The following is a 23,169-nucleotide window of genomic DNA, read 5'->3' on the forward strand; positions in this document are numbered from 1 at the left end:
ACCCAGAAATCTAGTCAAGAGCTTGAAATCAGAATGGTATAAGTGTCACTAAGAAAAGATCTGAATGGGACATTTTAGACTAATGTCGGTTTGTGGTTGCGCTTTATTTAAAACAAAAAGGGCCATTAACTGGCCAAAAGGAATCACAGCGATCTACAGTGTAACAAAGTAGGCTGTATGGGCCTTAATTCTGAGTTGCCACTCAATTGATGGACAAGCAGAGCCCATTCAGATGGCCAGAGTCTGTGCACAGAGTCTGTGTGGTAGTGGCAAAGGTTCACCGTCCCTATACAGACTGCAGAGGTGCTGAGAATGGCATCAGAATGACAGTGATAGGTATTTCTATGTTTAAGAAGTCAGACGCTAAACTGTTACTGTGGTGTGCATAGCAGACGATCAAGGAAAGAACCATAGACAACAGAATCCGACCCCCACAGCTCCTGGTGACTCTGCTGCCTCAGAGACTGCTTCCTTCCTGTTTCTGAGTAAGTAAAATGAGGACAGGAGCTCTAGAAATGATATCTGGAAATCCCTCACGGAGGAGGAATAGACAGTCACCTACAAAATATGAGTAAGAACAAGAACCACTGGTTTTTAGTGTACAGGTATATACCAAGTCCTATGAATTCTTCTAGCACCAAAGCCCATCTGTTTCTTGGACTTAACCCCATTAATGTAGTCCTAAGTGTCCTTAAATGAGGCCCCTCTCTAACTGTCTCCTGTCTGGCCACAATCACATCCTGTGGCTCTTTTCTTCCAAGCTTGGAAAGGTCAAGTTGCCGCGGGGAAGTGTGAATAAAAAGGAAGACAGAATGGGTTTTCCCTTTAGACTAATGAGCACATGGTGTTGTGTATTGTACCTATTTTTTGCTTAAGGTGGCTATGCTGATTGAGTATGGAGGCCAAATGACATCGTCTCATTCCTAATTGTTGTTTTAGTAAGAGGAACTGAGTGACCCCTACTGTGGCCTGCCACTCACATTCACATGTACATGAATATGAGCAAAACAACCTTCTACTCCTTCAGCAGCAAACTGTCCCCATACACACAGTCCATACACGTCAACTGGGGATGGCGAGGACGGGCGGGTCTCCTGTCTCCTTATCTGTGTCTGAAGCAGGGTCACAACTATTGTATTGACTTTGGCTTTGATTGTTCCTTTTAGTCACCTGTTCATCTCTCTCCCAACGGTTGAGGATTCACTCTGTGGAAAGCTGTCTTACAGAGGTGTGTGCCCTGGCTTCAAGTTTAACGAAAGCCACAATACATGAAGAGTAAAGTCTAGAGATGTCAATCAAGAATACCACAAAGGAAGTGCCAATGTGAAATGAGCAGTGTGAGCTATTGTGGAGCTCAATCCCAGCGATTACATCCACAAAACAAGTCCTGGACCTAAGGCTCAGGAATCACCGTGAAAGCAGAAGCAGACGGTAAGAGTTCATGGTGTCGCTTTAGAATGTCTCAAGTCACACCTACATGACTGCCTAGATGTGAGCTGGACAGGGATGACACCAATAGACACAAAGGGGGACGGGAAAAGACCACGAAGCCTCACCTTACACAAAGGTTCCTGGTAACTAAGAAATGCTGAGGGAGGGAGATACAGTTTTCCTCCCCAACAAGCACACCAATTAGTTAATCCAATACCAAATGGTCAGTCCTGAAAACTAACATTTTATAGTAACATTATACAGATTGAGCAGTTGTGTTTATGTATTTTGGAATATATATGTCTATACATATGTAGGTAACAACAATTGATAACAAAAGAGACCATGAGTCTGAAAGAAAACAGAGGAGGAGCATATGAAAGGGATGGGAGGAGGGAGAGGGAAGGAGGAAACGATGTAATCATAATAAAAAATAATTGTTTTAAAAAGAAAAAGAATCCTAGAAAATTCTTTTACTAGAATTACTAGAGATTAAGCAAATGCTAACAAGAAGTTAGATGCCGGATATAAGGATATGATTCCCCAAATCCCAGGTGCTCATCAAAGGCCCAGAAGTATGTCTGTCATGTTCAAAGTCCGCATTCAATCTGCTCGCACTGCAGTAACTATCATCCCGCAGATAATATCTGTGAATAGGTAAGTATTGGTCCTTACTATTTTGCATATCACACTCATTTCTGCCCACCCTGGGAACACTGTGCCTATCAAATTTGCTTATAAGAAAATACGAGTACAAGTGTTAATATTTTACATACAATTCAGACTTGCTGGAAAAGCACGGTGTTTCCAGTGCAGATAGATGACTTATAAAGCTGGGTGGGGGCCGGGCTTCGGGTGTAGGAAGTTGAGTTCGGGGCCTTGAATACAGGCAAGTACTGTTTCACTGAGTCATGGCCCCAGGCTGCTACTGAACTTTGTAACATGCCTAATTTAAAAAGGAAACAGGACTTAGAATCTGACTGTGTGATTCCATGACCAGGCTGCATGCACCAGTATTAGACTGTCTCTGGCACTTAGTACAAAGGTTTAAAAATCTAAAAGAAAATGGCCAAAGAAATGAAGAGACTGGAAAGCTTGATTAATACTGGAAAGTGTTTTGGCTCCACAAGTTGTGTCTTTCCATGATTAAATAGCAACAGGACACACACGATTCTTGGCTTAGAGTAGAAGTTGGGCTGCCTGAAGAAGTCTATCAGCACAAAAACATTTTGGATGGTATGCACTTAACTCCATCCCTCGGCCCTGCAAACGCGGCTTCATGTTTCCCAGGCCACAGAGCCCTGTGTAGTTAACAGTGGCTTCCGACTGCTGACCCTTACCCTCCATCACTAAGGTACTGAGCTGGTGGACAAGCACCAGCCCACACACTGCTGGCTGGCTCAGAATTAAGCTACTCTATTTCCCAAGCTCTTAAAAACTAAAACATGTAAAGACATTATAGATAATGACCATTCTGACCCCCCCCCCCCAGATTTAGCACTATTTCATACTTTCCCCATTTGTTTCTAACCCATTTCTTGGATGTAGACATAATCACCCACTGCTTTCTGGAAGCACTTGGCTTTTAGAAACAAATACATCCATACACAAAACAGTGGAGCAAGCATCAGATTCGCAGCAAGGAGGAAGGTGGCAACATGATGCAGAATCAGGGGAACCGTGGTGGGCAGAGCTCAAGGTTCCTATGTAGCTCAACTCGCTGCTCAGAGAGTCGAGCACGCAGTCCACGGGGTCCCATCACTGAACCACAGCAGGACCAACCATGTGCTAGCTTTACCTTTAGCAAAGATTTTCTTGGTGACCTTTTATAGGACATTCCACAAATGTCCTATAAAATTTGCTTCTTTCTTAGTAGACAAACAGGCTAGCAATAAGTGCAAAGGCTGCAGAACAGAACTAAGAATGGGGTATCATAATATTTATTTTAGCTTACCATTTATATGAGGTCAAAACATGCTTAGGAAAAAGTGGAGAATGTTGCCAAATTTCTCCTTCATGCCTTTAAGCCTTGTACCATCTACTTCGTTTTGTATGTTTGAGCACCTGCATATACATAAATGCACAACACGTGTGCCCACTGCCTACAGAGCCTGGTGCAGTGCTGGAACCAGCTCACAGGTGGTTCTGAGTCAGCTGCTGTGGGTGCTGAGAACCAAACTCCAACCATGGGAAGAGCGGCCTGTGCTCTTTACCTCTGAGTCATTTCTCCAACCCAATTTCTCCAACCCCATTTATTTCTTAAAATGCATTATTCCAGTAATGCATGGCTACAATTCTTATTTCCCACAAGGGAAACTGAGTCTCGTGGAGTGTAAACTGAAGTATAATTCCACAAGACGAAATAATTAGGGAAGCGATGCTGAACACTGCAGGAGAAACCCCACTTGAGCACCCACAGGCGAGTTGAGATTCTGTTATACTTTAGTTAGATTTGAACCTTAATTCAAAATCTTCAGTATGTTTTGCATGGTATTTTCTATGGACTAGAACTCTATACAGCACTTTGATAATCTCCTTATCTGCTGGCTGGTCTACTTGACTGAGAAACCAGAATGGCGGGACTCTCGAGAAAAGGCCGCCATAAGATCTGGCTGTAATGTATTTTCTTAACTCGTTAATGATGTGGAGGGGTCAGCCTACTGTGGGTGGTGCCATCCCTGGGCTGGTGGTTCTGGGTGCTATAAGAAAGCAAGTTGAGCAAGACATGAGAAGCAAGCCTCTAAAGACTCTGCATCCACACAGACCTTCAGGTTCCTACCCTGTTTGAGTTCCTGTCCTGACTTCCTTAGATGGTGAACAGCAATATGGATGTGTAAGCCAAATAAATAAACCCTTTCCTCCCCAACTTGCTTTTTGGTCACAGTGTTTCTTCATAGCAACAGAAACCCTCACTAAGACACTGTATACCACAGTAACTACTAAAACACTGGGAATCTAGTAGTTTCATGAAGGCTTCAAACAATAAATGTGTCACAATCTGTTTAATTAATCATTCTTACGTCTTCTCTTCCTTAATCCTCCACCTCATCCAAATTTCCAGTGATTATTTTGGGTCTCAATCTGTCCTCAGTGTAACTCTTGTCTCTCTACGGTCTCAGTGTTTGTGGGACTCTCAAATTCCCGCTAAAATCCAGTAATGACGTCCTGAGACTGGCTCCCGCAGGAATGAGATAAGTGTCCAAAGAGTGGTGGCTGGCATTCTTCCTCCACGTGAAGAGAACATGGTTTTGAAGAACAGCTAGAGAGCCAGGGAAAATTGGAAGACGTCTTGGACTTCTCAGCCTCCAGAAAGAGGACATAAACCATTGCTGATAAGAATCTAGCTTGTAGTGTTTACAAGATTAGCCTAAAACCCACTCACGATCACCTTCTTTGAAACCATCAAGTGGCTGTCACCTGAATTCTGCATATACTTCCCTCCTCCACTAGGACCACACAGCCTTAGATCTTCCTTGCCTCTGCCCACCATTGCCCACCTAGCCCCACTCCCACCCTTCAAAGAAAATCTCTAAACTTGTACTTTATTACCCAAAGTTCTTTGACCACTGCCTGTTACTGTAGTTAGGACCTCTGTGCCAATGTCTCTCTGCCTGGACTGTCATGTCGTATTCTAACTTTTCTGATGCCTACCATTTAACCTGCCATAGCTATTCAGTTGAGAGCTGACCTCCTCTAAGGAAGCTCTGTTTTTCTTTATCCTGTCTTTATTTTATTTTTTTTAAACTTCTTCACAGCATTAACAACCCATTCATAACCCCAATGAAAGCAAAATAATGTGTTTCTAGCATTGGTGAGATCAGCTCAGTCAGCAGAGGCACCAGCACCAGAGGACCATTTGGAGCTTCCTCTCTCACTCCTAACAGCCCTTCCCCATTTCCGTCCACACACATTGCCCTGTAAGCCCTTTCATTTATCTGCCGGAATTAATCTGCACAGATGCTCACTGCTCCCCACCCTACATCTCTGGCTTTTTTTCCCCATTCACATTTTCATTTACGATGTCTGCCGAGATGGCTCCATTCCAACTGGTCTGAAAATCACTAGTGATCAGAGACTGACTTCTGCCACCTCTCTCCTCCCCTTCCCCTCTCATCCCCAACACAGAGCTTTCTGCATTCATTAGGGCCTTCGAATCTCCAGGGCACCAGAAGGCCTCCCGGCCTTACACTCAGGGATGCTGCGGGGAACATTCAAAGGAAAGGCTAGTCCAAGGGATGAGAGGGCAAGGCTCTCCTACAGGACATTTAGAACTCACCTAGCATTTGGGCATCTCCCCAGGGAAGATGGTGGCATGAATCCAGAAACCCAAGCTCCCAGCTCAGAATGCATCTATGTTTGTGTAATGCCTTCTCAATTTTTAAAAATCCAACTTAAAGAAATTTCACACCTTTGGTATCTGCATCCTTATTTAGCAACGATCAATATTTTACCCCTCAGGAAGAGACTTTAAGGTATGGAGGGTTTAAGTATCAACTGGGCCAGCAGGGAATCAAAGAATCCCCATAAAACCCAGGGCTAGCTGGAAGAAGATTCCAGCGGCCAGTGCGCCTAACCACTTGCTGACCTGTTAGGCGGTTAGGAAGTAGCAGGGTGGGGGTGCTGCACCCCTTTAATCCTAGTACTTGGAATGCAGAGGCAGGTGGGGATCTACAGAGTGAGTTCCAGGACAGCCAGGGCTACACAGTGAAATCCTGTCTCCAAAAGCCAAAACCAAAACCAAAAAACAAACAAAAAATGGTGAATCAAGTTTACAAGGCCATTGTTGTCTGTAAAGGAACCATTGGCTTTAGCAGAACCATTGGGTCACTATATAGACAGTGGCTTCAGTGATACCCGAGGCAGAAGAGACATGATGCCGATGCACTGTCAGAGTTGCAAACACTGACTGTTGATTGACCCAAGGGAAATAGATCAGTGGAGGCTCTAGTGACAGAGGTCACAGCGGGAGTGACAGAGGCAGTGAGAAAACTCAGATTTACAGACTAGTTGATAAAAATCAATATCAAGGAAGAAAACTCAAGATGTTTGGGTTGAAAACTGGGAAGGATAGAGCTCTTTCCTAAGAAGGATTTGGGACGAGTACCAGCCTGAGTACAGAGGACTTTATGGGATGCTGGAGATTTATTTCTGCTTAGCATCATAAACAATATGGGATTAAAACTATCGCCATTCTCATCTTGTAGGTGAGAAAACAACTAGGTAGGAGTTTGTATGTGTGTGTGCGTGTGCATGTGTAATTATGTATGTATATGTATGGCACCAAGGTAAGATTATTTAGTTTATTTGCTCAGGAGTCTGCCTAGAGTCTCTCTAGCTGCTAAAACGTCTGATATCTTTGTGCTGCTATCAGCACCTAGTAAGGAGTTCCTTGCTACGTTGCTTCTATGTTGGAGATCACAAAGAAAAGCAGAACAGGTTAGCTAGCCAGGGCCTCTCTGCTTAAAGAGAGGTGGGAGTCCACCCCCTGACTCAGTCCCAGTTACCTCTTAAAGGCTCCACTTCCAAAAAGACCATTAACATACATTTTGGGGATTAAGTTCTAACATGTGAATTTAAGAGGGCATATGAAAAAAGTATCACTTACCACTATTAACCTGACTACACACAAGATCACCCCTTATGTTGGATTTAGTGTTACAAATAAAATCTTGACTCTTAAAAGGCTAACACAGAATAACAGTCAAGTCGCTAAGATTAATTAATTTAAAGGTTATCCTGGGAAATCTAGTTTCTATTCAATTCCTATGGCCTGGACTACGTAGGTAATGGAATCTAAAATGGAAAAAAAAGAGGTGAGCCCAGGTAAGACCATGTGGGACTGAGTCTGCTCCCAGAGTTTGTCTCACGACATTCCTAGCAAAAGAGAGGAGGCCACGCAAGAGTACAAGAAGCTGGGGTTCACGTGACCTGGGAAGATAGGTCCCCAGGAGAGTGGTTAAGAAACTCAGTCCTGAGCCTAGAGAGATGATGGGTCAGCATCAAAAGTAAGCAACAGCAACAACACAAAGGAGCCCACAAACTTGGTCAAAAAACCAGAAAATCAGAGAACCAAGTTGGACAGGCCTGGAGGGTGGTCGTTTAAATAGAAATGGCTCCCATACACCCATGTGTTTGAATGCTTGGCCTATAAAAGGTGGCACTATTAGGAGGTGTGGCCTTGTCGGAGGTGTGGCCTTGTCGGAGTGTGTCATGGTGGGGATGGTGGTACGCAGTCTCCTGCCTACAGACCAAGATGTAGAACTCCCAGCTCCTTCTCCAGCACTGTGTCTGCCTGCAAGCCATCATGCTTCTTGCATGACAACGATAGACTTAAACCTTGAAACTGTAAGCCAGCCTCAAATTAAATCCTTTCCCACATAAGAGTTGCCATGGTGTTTCTTCACAGCTTTGGTGGAGTCTTAGGACTGCAGAATAGGGACATTTGTTCCAAAATGGTGGTTCTGACTTACAAGACAGCAGCAGCTACGACCCAGCTAAGTACACCTGCTACAGTGTACAGGAAGCAGACACGACATGACAGCTTTAAGGACTGGCAAGAACTTCCTGGCGGCACATTCAAATGCCTTCCAGATGAAAAGCACTGTGTTATTACAAAAACACTGAGCTCATCTGTTTTTATTCTATTTATCCAAATAATGCCACTGTATGTGCTAAGAAAATACATTTGCAGTGAGTGTTTGGTATAGTGGGATGCGGGATAAGCGACTCCCCAAACATTGTTTGGAGACTGAAATGTGAGGTAGTGTAGCTCAGTAGTAGAAGAGGTGCTTATCTGTTACCAGCTCCAACTGTCTAGTCTTCTCCCAAACTCCTACACACACACACGCGCGTGCACACACACACACAGGCACACACACACAGGCACACACACACAGGCACACGTACAGGCACACATGCATACTATTAAAATTGAGATAGAAAGAGAAGAAAGGTCCAGTGTTAAGAAGTTAAGAAAACTTCTGCTCTTGCAAAGAACCTAAGTTTTGGTTTCTAGTTTCCAAGTGGCAACTCAGAACCACAAATCCAGGTCTAGGAATGAGTACTCAGGCACCAGGTACACACATGGCACACATATATGCACGCAGGCAAACACTTATACATAAAAACCCAAGAACCCCAAACTTGTTTTTTCTAAAGAGATCTCTGACCACCGCATACATACAAAGTTGTTAAACACTAAAACCCATCCTAGCACTGTGAGAATCCGCCTAGAGAGCAACACTGGGAACTCCACGTGTGGGGATACTTTTAAATGCCAATATCCAAAAGCAGGATCTGTGCAAACATTTCCCTTATCCCCTCTTTGGGATCAGGTTTCATAGAATTCATCCAGTGATCATTTCCATGTAGCAACCCATCCCACTGTGAGTCTGCAGCTCATTATGATGTAATGCTCTCCTCACCACCAAACATCTCCACCACTGAGCTCTTTTGAGTCCACCCTGCAATCCAACACTCTTTTTCTTTTGCTTCAAATATTTACACTACCAATGGGTCACTACCAGGTATAGTCAATTCACACTTAGACAATGTCCCTCACCCAAATGACTTACTTTATTCTTCTTAGGGGAAGGACTGGCCCCCAAACTATAACTAAACACAGAACAGGATATAGGCTGCTTGACTTTGTTCCAAAGGAAATCTGTTCATCAACAGTTGCGAGAATCCCTGAATTAGTGGAATCTCCCTCTGTAAGTCACATATTAAAACCAGGGTTTCATGGTCAGACTCAAAGCTTTGTATGAGAAACAGTGTAACAAACCAGCTTGGTTCATGGTGGCAATTGGTGTCTCAGACAATTCTCTGGACTTAACTCTTTCTATCCTATTACCTACAAAGTAGCCATATCATTTTTTTAAAAAAAGTTTAGAGTATTAATTTGGTGTGTGTGTGTGTGTGTGTGTAAGTCAGGAGGGAATCACTATTCTCCTTCCACTATATGGGTTTTGAGATCTAAACTCCAGCTTTAAGGCTTGGTTGTTAAGTACCCTACCCGAGCATTTCATTTTGCTAACCCTACATAATTCTTCCAAAGTATAAGTGTGCTCATAGCATTACACACCGGTGGCTTACACACTCTACTGGTTCCATTTGAGGCCCTGTCCGTTCCTCACTAGAGTCTGTCACAGCTCTCCCCCAGCTTACTGAGCCAATACAAATACTTTGGGGGCTCAACTGAGCCAGAGAAATAAAACCCAACCTCATACATTTGCTATGTCTCCTATCTGGAACATTCTTTCCCAAATACCTACTTGGTATTGTCTTTCATTTGACTCCAGTGTCTACTAAACTCCTCTCTCACCAGTGGCCTTTCATAATTACCCAATCTGAAAATAACACTTCGGACCTATTTCCAACCCTCCCTCAACCCTCATGCTGACTCACGGTCCCTAGGTCCCTGTACTAGCTGTTGGCATAGCCTCAGCTTGCTGACCGCCTGCCTCACTCTGCCTAGACTCATCACTCACTAGAGCTCTCTGATCAGCGCTCCCCAGGGCCCAGCATTGCTTGCAGACAGGCGGTTGCTCATTGACTTCAGGCTGAACGAAGGGATGGATTTAAAATGAACACATGGCTCTGTCACAGGCACTGGGACACAAATGGGAGTGAGGGACACGGCATCCTTTTCTCCTTTAAGGAAATTAAAAAGGAGAGAGAGAGAGACATAAGACTGTCAGAATGCAAAGTGATCTGAGCTCAGGTGTTTACAGAGAACTGGAGGAGCAGCGGTAAAACAGGTTAGACTTAAACTCTATCGTGTAGCGCCCTGAGCCTCTATGACAAGAAGTTGTTTCTTCATCTGATTCCACAGTGTAGATTCCCAATTAGAAATGAAAAGAGAAGACATGCCTAAAAATAGAAATGACGAAATTAGAATTGATAGAAGTCATTTAGACAATGCCAAATGAGTTTGTTCTACGTTTCTAGAGACAGGGGTGAGGGGTGCTGCTGGAGACAGAGAACATTAGGAAACTTTGCTCACAAATCTGGTTTGGGTCAAGGAGAGTCTGAGGCGCCCAGATCACACACTTAGTCCTACACTCAGCCTAATAAGAGACGCTGACTTGGAAAATACAGTGCTGCTTTCTCTGTCAAGGTTTTCAATGTCCTCACAGAGTAGGGCTGCAGGGGACATGCAGGAGTACCTCCGTGTTAGCGGAGAGCCATACACAGAGAGTCCCAGGCCTCAGAATGCTCTTTATGGTGCTTTCTTAAAACAAGGGGTACCTGGTTTGCAGTGAAGTCTGACACAAAGGCAGAGATTTCCCGGGAAACTTTCCTAGTCAGAGGCTTGAAAGTCCAATTCTAAATGGGGAGACAACATTATTTACAATTTTAAAAACCAAAAAGTTCAGAACCTACTTTCACAGTGAAGGACAACTGTATACAATAGACAGACCTGAATGTCACAAAATCAGAACCAAGGTGTTCAGAACCCCAAAAGTCTAGTTCAAAAGGGCTTGTTGGTGGTGGATGTTGGCCGAAAGACCACTGGTCTCACTTTTCAATTAGTACATCATCCTGGACGACTGTATCTTTTCTCTAAAGATAGAAAGTACAAAGGAAGAAGGAATAGGCTGGCTTTTAAAGGACTCCAGGACTCTTAAAGTCAGAATCATTTGCGGGAAATGTGGGCTTTATTGGAAACTCAATACCAGTCAAACAGCTTTGATTCTGAGGCGCTGAATTAAATGGTTTGCAGTAAACTGTCTGGCTGGTGGACGCCAGAGGGGCGTGGGGGCGTCAAACTCGCAAGAGTCAAACACAGAAACAAGGAAAGTTAGGGAGAACATTCCACAACCTGAAGGTTCCATGTTTTCAAAAATGGTGCAGAAATAAAAGTGTTGCACGGCAATAGCCAATTAACTAGAAACGGGGTGGGTGTTGAGTTGTTGTGTCAATGTAATAGCACAAAAGCTTTAGTCTTCCTGATGAGAGCCAGGGATGAGAATCATCCCCATATACTTCCTACTATCAGTGCCTCCCCAGCCCTGCCCCACCCATGCCTAGCCCCGCCCCACCCTGCCCCCCCCCCCCCATGCCTGGAGTGCCACATACACAGGGAAGGGACACAGTCAGGGTTGGGGACACTTAGGGCAACGATCTGCTTCCAGAGGAAGAAGCTGGAGTGAGGGCCTTACAGAGACCTAAACAGGATGCATAAAATTACCCGACTAATCAAATTCCATCACAGGGCCTTACCCAGCAATGCCAAGGCCAGTTTAAAAAGTTTTCTAGGACAACAGAAGCCGTGTCTGGGAAGCTGCTATTTGCTGGGAGAGGAACAAGGCTCCTGAGATGAAAGGGTTCACCTAAATCACCTAGCATGAGAAGCCACAGCTAGAGCAGGGCCAGGTCGGAGCCTGCTCTGAATTAGCTTTGTGGAAGGCACTCAAGCTGACTGACTGCGGTTGGAGAATTTAAATAAACAAATAAATAAACTACTACAGTGTTGGCAAGAAGTAACAGGAGAATACCAAATTAGAAAGTCTAAGGAGAAACACATTTTGTGAAAATCCCCGGCTAGAAAAAGAAACCATTTAAAAGAAATCCGTCCTGTGATTTGAAAGTCACCTCAGAGCAAGACTGAAATCATAAACCATCTCAATTCTGCAAAAGACTCAGTCTGACTTACTGAATTTTATTCTGGGGCAGTGAAACTGCCTGTGTGTACGAATTTTTACGAAAACAACAAAAGGTAAACTCACAAAAACCAAGCAAATTTTAAGGAAAAGAAACATAGGAGGCTTAATTTGAGCAGCGTGGGAAATATTTTCAATGAGCTCTTAAGGGGGAAAGGTTAAAATGTTCCTAAGGGAAAAACAGGACTAAAATGTGTCAGTCAACGGCATGCATGTAAGGAATTCCAAACAGCACTATTTCTGAAGCCAATTTCTCTTAAAACCAAAGCAGCAGCAGCAGGGGCAGCCACAAAACTTTTTTTCTTTTTCTTTTTTTCCTCAACAACTCAAAGGTAGCATAGCCTATCAATTCTATTAACACTTCTGCTTAACTTATAAAATTGTCAAACCAGATCCAAATAAACGCATCGCTGCTATGTCGGTGAATTATCAGAGGGAAGATGGTCTCCTTGGTAAAGCCAGCAGGCTCCTACCCTTTCTGCTTGCAGACACATGACTTCAGAAACTGAGAGAGTTTATCCAACACCAGGAAAACAGTCAGAAAAATGCAACAGGAACACTCCACCTGCATTTTGTTTTCTTAGAATACGACTCCTTTAATAGCCAGCCACACTTTGTCTCAGGCAACTCAGTCTACCAGAGGGAAACTCAGAAACCCAGTGACCCCATCATCAGTTGCAGACACAGAGTGGCAGTTCCAGTGGCAATTCAGCCCTGGCTCTGGCCTCGGTCCCAGGGATGGCCCTTTTCACTATGTGGATTTGGTGACATTGCCCAAGGGGTGATGACAGTAAGCTTGGGCAGGGTCAGGGCACAGTGGTACCTCCCACTAAGGCTCCCATCTCCAGTGGAGAGGGAGAAACGGTCATTTCAACAGCATGCAGGGATACCACAAGAAGCTCCACCCAGAAGAAAACCAGACACCACCAACAAAGGCAGTTAATTAAAGGAAGGGAAGAGGTGTGCCTGAGTAAATAGTTTGCTTTAGTTTCCTTTAGACTTTGGTTTGAGCTCGGGACTTGAAAATCCCATTGGAACCAACTATAACTAAATATAGGTACTTATCCGCACATCCTATAAGACGGAATCATATTGATTCTGCACCACGCTACATGCTTAAACAAGATACCAGTTTTCCCCAACCAAAGCCATTGCAGAATAGCTGTCTGAACTCCACATGTCATAAACTGAGTACTTATTGAGGTTCTGGGTCTGACAGGGGTGGGAGGCGGGTCACAATTCACCTGAGTAAACACCCTTCAAGACTACGTAGGTGTTTGCCCCTCTGCTGCTCAACAGCCTGCACTCTCTGAGGATGTCTAACTGTTCTCTTTCCTACCGCTTGAAAACAAACCATCACTGCTCATGGTCTTAACTCTGGGCAATCTTGTACCGAACAGGCAGCAAACACAGCATTCTCCCAAAGCTGCAGGAGTGTCAGTTAGTCCCGGGGGTGTGTTACTCAACATGGAAAGGAAAGGGAATTACTAAGCTCTGATTTCGACACTTGGTACATTTCATTTCCAAATAATGACTGGCTCCCTCAATGCAAACCCTTCCTGGCTGGATCTCGGGGATGTTTCCTCTACTTACTTGTATTTTAAGAGCAGCCACTGAAATAACCAGAGTCCTACAAGGATCATGCCGTTAATTTCGCAAATAGAAAACGCCCACTGCACCCGGTTAAAATGGTCAAAAAACGTGTCCGGTAGCGGAGGCTGTACCTCCTTAGGAGGCACTCGTTCATGGACGACCGAGATCATCACTGTAGTGAGAACAAAACAGGACAGTGCGTAAAGAAAGGCCAGCAAAGTCTTGCCCCACTCCATGGGGTACTGGGAGCGCTCGGGTTCCGGCATGGGGATCTTGATCATCTCTTTCCTGAAGCCATTTGGCATTCCGTTGGGTTTAATCTTGATGCTGAAGCTGCCGTCAGGGTTGGGAATGTCGACGCCAATGCTGAGGTGTCCGTTGGCGTGGCCATTCTTGTGCGCTTCGATATGGTGCTCCATCTTCAGGGTCTCTATCATGTCTAAGAGCCGCTGCCCATTGTCAGAGGAGACTCGGCACAGAGGAGGCTTTGTGAAATCCTCTTGGGTTAGGTTGATTAGGTCCTGGCCTGTGAAATGCCCCAGAGGTTCACAGTATTCTGGCATAGCATTCTCCAGCAGCCAGTCTGCCACCTTCTTGGGTGACCAGTAAACCACTTCCTTCATGGTACTGGCAGACAACATTTGGCGCCCCCAGCTCGCTCTCAGACGTCAGCAGTCACTGTTCCGACAGGGCAAGACACCATCCCTCCTTGGCTGGTTCATCTTGTTGGGTCTCATGAGCAGAGACTCATTTGACAAGATGGTCAGGGCAGTTTTAAAACGCTTGATGCAATGGTGTCCGAACATTAAGTCGCCTCATTTCTGGACAGGTTTCTTCCTTCTGTGGGAGCAAAAGAGAAAGGTCAGGACCATGGGACTTCCAGATCAGTTCCTTCAAAATGCAGAGGCTCAACGTGAATAATGAATACGAAAGGGCAATCACCGGTAAACGCCATTTCAGTAGGGGTTAGTGTCTAGCGTTGACCATTCCCTGGTTAATCAGTCTTCCCTGGGTGACAGATCATTAGACTGGATCTGAAAATGTGTAAGGTCAGGAGCAGTGGACGGCTCTCCAGGGGAGCACTTAGACAACAGACACTGGACACTGATCTCCAGAGACCACTGATTCTCTTTGTATCGAGCACACTTCTATTACAGAAGTGAGGGAATCTGGCAAACCCGTTTAACCCATTAATCTCTGGTGAGGAACGTTGAAATGTGCACAGTATGTGACAACTTAGGGATCACAGAAGAAAATCACAGATATGCTAAGTGTAAGATCACCTGGTCCAATAATTTTGCACACTTTTATTTTTGCCAAGAAGTCACTTTTTTCAACTACGTCTGAACCCTAATGTGGAAGAAGCTTAGGCTGATTGGGTTGACACAGGCAGAGCCCAGGGCCAAGGTGCTGCTGATCTTTCCACCCTCGGTCCCTTGACACCTTTGAAGATCCCCAAGAGGATTTGATCCACCTCTCACTTATGAAAGAGATGAGCTCTATAAGTCAGTGGACTTGCCCAAAGTTGAGTGTATAGAGGGGTTCTAAGTCCAGTGTATGTATTCATTAAAATACTTAGCTAGTGGTGTGACAACAGTAAAAGGCCTATGCTCTAGGGAAGGCTCAAAAGCAGGGTCTACCTATGCACACATCCAAAACAAATACAACCACAGTCCTTGGATAATGCACAGCCCTGCAGAAAACAAGTGGGAAGACAGACCAGCTAAGCTATACTCTGTTCCGAGTGCTGGGTTCCATTCTGTGGCTGGTTTGTTTAATGACTGCATGCTACTTTTATAACAATCATTTTAGAAAGGTAAGAAAAGCTTAAAGCAGAAGACCCAACTTCATATATAAAAATAACATAGCTATGAAATATGGCTTTGGTCCCAGTATTTCCCCTGCTTGCCCCATTGTTTGGGCTTAGCTTGTTCATCTTTAAAATGGGTATAGTAACCACAAAATATTTCCTTCATAGGGTTGCTGTCAATGACTGAGTCTGTATATGAGAGCAGAGGAAGCAGCCGCACTCTAAGTAGTGATTTTCAGAGGGGTTTGTTGGTGCTCACGTCTTACTGATGATCCCTTTTCAAGCTATTAATCAAAGTATTCAACAGCCTCTGTTCACTTTATCTCACTACAATAAACTCAACCGGCTGGATTCTTTCTGAAGTGATTATTGTTGTGTTAACCACAGAAACCTTTCCGCTGACCTAAAAGTTTACAAGCTGGAAATTACTAGTGCCATTGCTTCCCTAAGAATGTTTCCAGGTAATAGTGTCTAGTAAGGATCGTTCTTCAGTCAAGTACACTCAGTGCATGCTGTCCTCTCCCATTATGTACACATTAGGATGTTAAATCCCCGAGGCATTCCCAAGTAGAGAAAACACTTAAGAGGGGCTTCTCACATTGACTTCTTTAAGTTGCCCCACTCCTGTTCCCTTCTCTCCAACTACTCTCACACTGAACCCCCAATTTGATTCTAGAATGAGGAAAAACAGCATGTACTCTTCCAATCTCCCAATTTTAATAGCATCAATGGCAGTACCAACCCTAAGGACACAGCCCAGGTGCCCCCAAGTGCTCCGGGTCTGCTGTCTCCTCGGCTACACTCTTCTTGTTAAGCATCTAGGCTCCCAGAAGAGCCTTACAAAGTCAGCTGCCTTTAGCTACAGACTTTATGTCCCCAGGGCTCAAAGGCCACTGAATCAATAACTGGTCAAAATCTTCACAAATATCCCTAGCACTGGGCAGACTATTTAATGGGAAATAAACCCAATAATGTCACTAACATTGAAAACTCTTTTAAACGACCTTGAACAGTCAAGGAAAATATGAGCATTTTCCAGGAGAAAGGAGTCAAATGTGACTTTCTGCACATAGTCACTTCAAAGGAATCCCAAATGCAATGAGAATGGCCTAGAGAGCTCAAGGTGTGTGTATCAACCTTGAGTTCTTGCACAAGTTGGGTGAGATGCGAAGTCTGTCTCCTAAGCCTGAGACCCAAGGCTTCTCTCCTCAAAAACTCCTCAGCAGATCTAAGGTAACTGCCAGTGAAACCCTCAACATCTATATGAGAATGCTAAATAAAAAAAATTTAATTTCAAGTTTAGGCCCAAAGGGAAAGGACACTGGCTTTCCCTAAATTCCTCATCCTCCCGCGCCCCCATTCCTTGGCCACCACAGGAAGTGTACCACCATTTGAAACCCTCACAAACCACAGACTACACCAAGATTAAGACTTTCATCACTTCTCTCTGTGGAGATGTAGACTCTCTTACTAAGTGATGACAAGCTTCAAAACAGAAACAAATCAAATTGTAAGAGACAATTGAATGTAGAGCGGAGGTTCTCAACCTTCCAACGCCGTGGCCATTTAATACAGTTCTTCATGTTGTGACTACCCAGCATGAATTATTTTCAGAGCTACTCCAGAATTGTAATTCTGATCCTGTTATGAAATGTAATATAAATATCTGATGTGCAGATGGTCTTAGGTGACCCCTGTGAAAGGGTTGGTTGACCCCCAAATGGGTTACTAAACACAGGTTGAGAACCACTGATAGAGAGCCAAACATCTTTCTGGCATAGCAAACACACCAAGCGTGGGCTAAATAGAGGAAAAAGAATCCTGCAAGGTCAATTTCTGAGAACCACAGGAACTCTCCAAAAGAAGTTACAGGGCGGCCAGCATCTTCCAATCTGTAGCTAGCGAGGACCACAAAAGCACTCCCTCCTAAACACACACCCCATACTTCCCCTGACTTGAATCCTGTCTTCTCCTTCACAATGCGTAAGAGCCTTTCCTAGGTCTTCTATGTCCAGAGTCTTTCTACATCTTCCAAATTCTTCCTCACTACCGTATGCGACATACAACAGAATCTAACCGTCTGGTGTATTTGTGTAGGAGACCACTCAGATGGTGCTCAGTACAGTAAGCATGTCAGGCAGCCAACACTGACTAGTGCCTTAACCAAGTCCTTTACCTGTTCCCAGGCTATTTTGACTTAAAAAAAAAAAAGCCTAATAAGTACCTCACCAACCTTCATGTGGGCTACAACCATTAGAGAATCTCCAGCTACACTCAAGGAATAAAGACCTTGGGTCTCTCCATAAAGCATCATATTCTTTAAATCATGCCCTAGCTTCTTTCCCAGTGCCCAGTGGGCACAGTAACCCTGCATAAATGTTTATGGAGCTGTCACTTTAGGTGACTTTCCTAAGGTCCCATCTCGCTGACACAGGGCTGAAGAAACTGTTCCAGCTTTGCAAGGAAATGAACCTTTATTCTTAAGCAAGCTTTGACACTCGAAAGCAGGTACTCCGTGCTGTTTTCCTGGACGGATGCTGGAGCTACGCAACTGGGCAAAGTCACGGCTGTGGAGAGGAGGGGACCTGCTACACAGCGGTTTACCTTTTCATCTGGTGTCTGCTAACGACTTTGTTCAGAGACTCCAGGGCCTGGCTGTAGATGCAAGAGTGAGGAACTCAGTTTTTTCCTGGTCTCGCTCACTCAATAGAGATATAGTGAAGCATTTCTAAATGGAGACAGGCAAAATGTCTACGACTTGGCCTAAAAGACGGGTTAGCATGGGCAACAACCACCGTCGCCTAGAGAAGCCAGGCTGAACTAATACGCGGCCTAGCTTATTGGACGTATTGTACTAAATAGGGAAGAAATAACAAGAATGAAAATGAAATAAACATTTCCTCTTGAAATATTGCATAGTGAGAGACAGGAGAGGCATAAGAACTCTCATTTATAATTTTTAGAGATGAGGTCCAGTCAGATTGTGATGGGTCTAAAATTTTATACATAAGAGGCTCAGCTCAGGGTCTGTGTGGGGCATTCTTACTACCAGACCATCAACAGTCTCCCAGACTTGAGCATGGAGTCCAAAGCAATGGCTGGTGTTCTAATTAATTAAAGGCAGACCTACATGTTCTCTACAGCATGGAAGCCCAATAGGACTTTCTATTTGGTTTTAACCAAGTGAAAAATAACTACACAATATTTGGGCTCAAAATCTTAAAATAGATACTTTAGTCTTTAATATTGCAAAAGCCTTTCAATGATATGCCACAACACCATATAATGAATTTATAGTTAATTATGAAAGCCAGATCTTCAAGGAAGAAAATAAGCTAAGGCAGTCATTCTGGAAATATATAGATGATTTAATCAGGCAAAACCACAAAATAAATAATTTAGGATTATTTATTTATACTTCTTCAAAAGAAGTTATTATATGGCCTTGTCACCTGGAATAGTGTCTAGAAATGAAACAGTTTTAGTGTTAACAATAACCTACCACCAGAATTACTCAGGACACAGGGTTTTAAAAATTAAAGCATTATGACAGGACTCAGGAGTCTGAGGCAGGAGGATGGTGAGCCTTGGACCAGCCTGGGCTACATAGCAAGACCTTATCTCAAAAAACTGTTACGACAGTACAACATTTACAGTACCTCCCCTAAAAGAGTAGAATTAGGGATTAATTACAAAATGGAATACAAATCAATAATTCAAGTCATTTTACTATGAAGCAAACAAACAATTTGCAAAAGCTTCAATTTCAGATAAAGGTTTCCAAATCTACTAGAACTTTCCATAAATGTCAAGAAGAACCTAATGACCTCTTCAATGAATGAACTATTTAATTCTCCATTAACTCAATTGGAAATCTGCTGAATGCTTTTTCCAGAGCAACTCAAATAGGCTATACATTTTCTTATTTAGCACTTGAAGAGTAAATTTACATAAGAATTTATAAAATTATATATGAAAGGTTAGAGTAACAATGTAGAGGCTGAAGGAGCAATATATTTATTTCTATAGTTTGAGGGGGGAGTGTTAAAGATTCCTTTTGATGCTATAACCTTCACACTGGCCTTTCTTTTCAATTGCTACTACACGCGGTGTTCACAATTCCACAATCCAGCTTTGGTTCAGAAATAAAACCATCCCTTATGAAAGCACTAAGTGTGTGCTGACCTACTTTACGGAGCTTCAAGGGGGGCTTGCTTTAGAAAAGGCACATCTCTGACTTCTGGTCTAGCCAGACCACTAAGACTTTGGCTCTGAGAAGTTTTACACTTGGTGACATCTCTCAGTCTCCACTTGACCTTGTTTATTTAATTCTGTTTAGTGCTTAGATTTTGCACTATCTGCAGAGTGTTCTTTCTCTTGGCTGCCCTACAGTTTATCTAATAGTCTCCCCCTTTGAACTCTTTGTTCCCATGAATGCTTGAACTACACTGAAATGTAGCAGCCCTCAGTGTACGAGGGGAAGGTGACTTTTGGTTGGCAAAATTAATAGGATATAATGACAAGAAAGCAGTCATGCAGCTGTATACTATGAACAAAGTCTACCCCAACCCAGACATTTCATAAAAGTGTATTTCCATAAATATTCAGCAATCAGAGATTCCAAGATATCATTTATTACAAAAATTAGAAATACATTAAAAATTTGTTACACAGGTGACTAAGTACCTAGAAAAGATTGTACCACATTTCTAGATTTATAGTGATATTTAGAGTTTTATGATGGGAACACCAGCTACAAAACAATATCAATTTTGTTAACACAAATGTATAATAAATACCATGGAATCAAAGTCAAGGCATTGTTAGTGCCTTTTGTCTTGGGATAACAGAATTATAACATAATGTTCTGCTTCTTTCCTCCCAGTATTTTAACTCTCTCTGAGAAGCACATTTTACTTTTGTCTGGAAGAGAAAAAAAACCCTTTTGTTGTTCTTCTAAGTATCTTGTTTTAAAATACGAAGGCTGCACTGTAAGTTGGAAACATGCCTCCTACACCGGCCTTCTGTAGAAGTAGGAAACGGGCTTGATGACATAACTAGACTCTGCTAACAGAACCCCAAATCCCTCAAGTCCAAAAATAGTACTGAGAAGAGAGTCGATCCACCAACAAAGATAAAACTAAGGCCTAAGTCTCCAAGCATGACAAGACTCCAGGCGCAGATACTCCCCGCTGTTCCAGAGAGAAACCAGCCAGGAGACCGACATTACCTACTGCCGAGTTTGGGCAGCATCTGTCCACTTGGGCAGCTACAGAATGGAACGGAGCTCTCCCCTGCTGGTTTTGATGGGAACTTGCTTAGCTGTCGAATATTCACCACTACAGTTTTCCTTGGGATCTTATCAAAGCCTGAAGAGAATCCCTTCTCACTCAACCCATCAGCGGCCTCTGCCCAGTCCCTCCCTATACTGTCTGCCTGATAGTCTGTCATTCTTGGATTTGGACTCATTCTAATGACACTGGACATAGAGCATAACTAATGTTTCAAATTCCAGCAGCTCTCGAGGGAGCAGATGTGCACAGCGCAAATCCCATCCAGCCAAAAGTGTGTCTCCACTCCCACCACACTTCACTCTCGGCCTTTCCGTTCTTTCAGATCTCTATGCATTGAGCTTTATTAGCTGAACATAAAAGCATGTGTGTGTAGCTCTAGTCTGCCTCAAAAGTAAACCAAGGTTGTGGGGAAGAAAGTCAACTGGCTTAGGTTATTTATTTTTTAAACTGACGGGGGTTGGGAATATAGGGGTAGTGTACTGCCAGAGGCAGAGTGCTCGCCTGGTATATGTGAGGCCCTGACTTCAGTTCCCAGTACTACAGTAAAGAAAACCAAGTGTTCTAAGTGGATATAGTCACTCAAACAGCCTTCCAAGGAGCATCCGGGAGGAGAGCAGTTATGAGACCTGGGGAGTAAGCGTCACAGTCCTGGGAAGGCTGACCTTGGAAGGGGCAGCAGACAGCTGCTAGAGGGGAGGGCTCTGAAGTGCATATAATGCTGAGACCCCGAAAGAACCCCTCACCCAGATTCCTGTGAGCAACCCCAAGAGCTGGACTCGGCTGCAATAATTACTTAGGGCTGCCACTGGGTCCCTTTTGGTGGTGAGCAGACTTTGTGTGTGCACATGCATGTGTTTGTGGCTTTTAAATCCTGCGGGAAAATTTTCTCACATAACACTGCCCAAGAAAATACAAAAAGGAAAAAAAAAAGGAGATATCTTTTAAAACTGTGTAGTGATTTCAGTGTAGAACTAGTCATAGAAACCACTCAGTACCTGGTGGGCAGAGGCAGGTTGATCTCTGAATTTGAGACTGTCCTGGTCTGCATAGTGAGTTCCAGGACAGCCGGAGCGACATACTTAGACCTTGTCTCAGGGGGAAAAAGCCCATAAAACAACAACCACCACCAACAACAAAATGGGAAGTAGAAGGGACACAATTTGCCAAACCTAAAGGGTACACCAAGCATCCCAAAACGGCAGCTGAAAACATATAATATTTCATTATTATTTCACATTAGGGAAAGAGAGCGAAGCAAAAAGATAGACAAATGGTCCATCCTGTTTTCAGCTTGGCTGTGTTTTCTTCCACATCGCTCTAGTCATAACGTGCAGGCCCTGTCCTTGACTCCCTTCCGTACCAGACTCAAAACATTCCCACTCAGTCTGTTACTGCCATCTACAAGCAGAACTGTGAGTGTACGTCCTTTAGTGCCAGATAAACAGGAAATAATGGTTCAGGTAATTAACACATATATCGTTCACACAGTAAGAATCCCTCTGGATTCCCTAAGGTGATTTCAAATACATCCCTCCCCACTCTCACACAATATCAGAATGTCCTCTAAGATTAAACATTTTGGTTTATAAATTACTCTTCTTAAAGAATTTTTTTCTTCAAATATATTGTTTTGACTGTGAAGTATGGCTGTAAACGATCTATGAACTTTGGAAATCTGGTGCCATAATCCGCACATTTGCCACCAACAGTCAAAGCAGCTGTCTTATGGCTGAAGACTACCCCGTGTCAAAATGTGATGCAGGCAGGCAGAGAATGGTTCTCTAATTAATATAAAATCCTTTATATTCTATGTGTTCAAAGTAAGTTTCCCTAGTGGACTGAGGAACAGAAATACCTCCGAGTTGGTTAATTTAAAGTCTTCCATTTCACGGAGGAAAGTCTACCAAACCACACTTAACGTGATCCACGGATGCAGGCAGAGAACCTCATTTAAAGAACATGACCTTGGGGACTGATACCGGATTTAAAATTAGCAACAACTCACAGACCCGGATAGGAGAAATCAAGTTCAAGCATCTCTCCCCAAATACACTTAGAGTGCTTCTTTGACAGCCAGTTAAGCTCAAACTGTTTTCAGAGCAGAGTCCATTCTAAGGGGGCTTCTGAATGGACTGCTCTTCGGGGCATGCTGTGGGCACCGGCGGCCACGGAAGCACTGCGACTAGGTTTCCTCTGTGCTCGGCTCTCCTCCTCTAGGCTTCGTGGTCAGACGAAGGGTGGAGGACTTCAGGGAAAGCAAGGGCAGATCTCTCCCTTTGCACACCTACACCACACCAGCCTTGGGTCTCTTCCAGGAAGCAGGTGTACCAGCTCCCAAACATAAGCAACCACTCACCGGCTTCTCTCCTAGTGTCAG

At 43.8% G+C, this 23,169-nt stretch overlaps 1 protein-coding gene across 36 annotated transcripts in view; it reads right to left on the reverse strand.

Annotated features, from left to right (window-relative positions):
• Positions 1 to 23,169, reverse strand: part of Sgms1 (sphingomyelin synthase 1) — a 258,698-nt gene that overhangs the window by 22,968 nt on the left and 212,561 nt on the right. For 29 of the 36 annotated variants that reach the window (XR_015628744.1, XR_015628741.1, XR_015628743.1 and 26 more), the window contains 1 exon segment: positions 13,689 to 14,528. Coding sequence is in view for 17 of the 36 variants with exons in the window: in NM_181386.3 (NP_852051.2) it covers positions 13,689 to 14,329 (641 nt within the window). In the remaining 19 variants the exon portion in view is untranslated. 36 annotated transcript variants of the gene reach the window in all.

This window comes from Rattus norvegicus, chromosome 1, assembly GCF_021556685.1.
Source record: "Rattus norvegicus strain SHRSP/BbbUtx chromosome 1, alternate assembly SHRSP_T2T, whole genome shotgun sequence".
NCBI classification, from domain to species: Eukaryota; Metazoa; Chordata; class Mammalia; order Rodentia; family Muridae; genus Rattus; species Rattus norvegicus.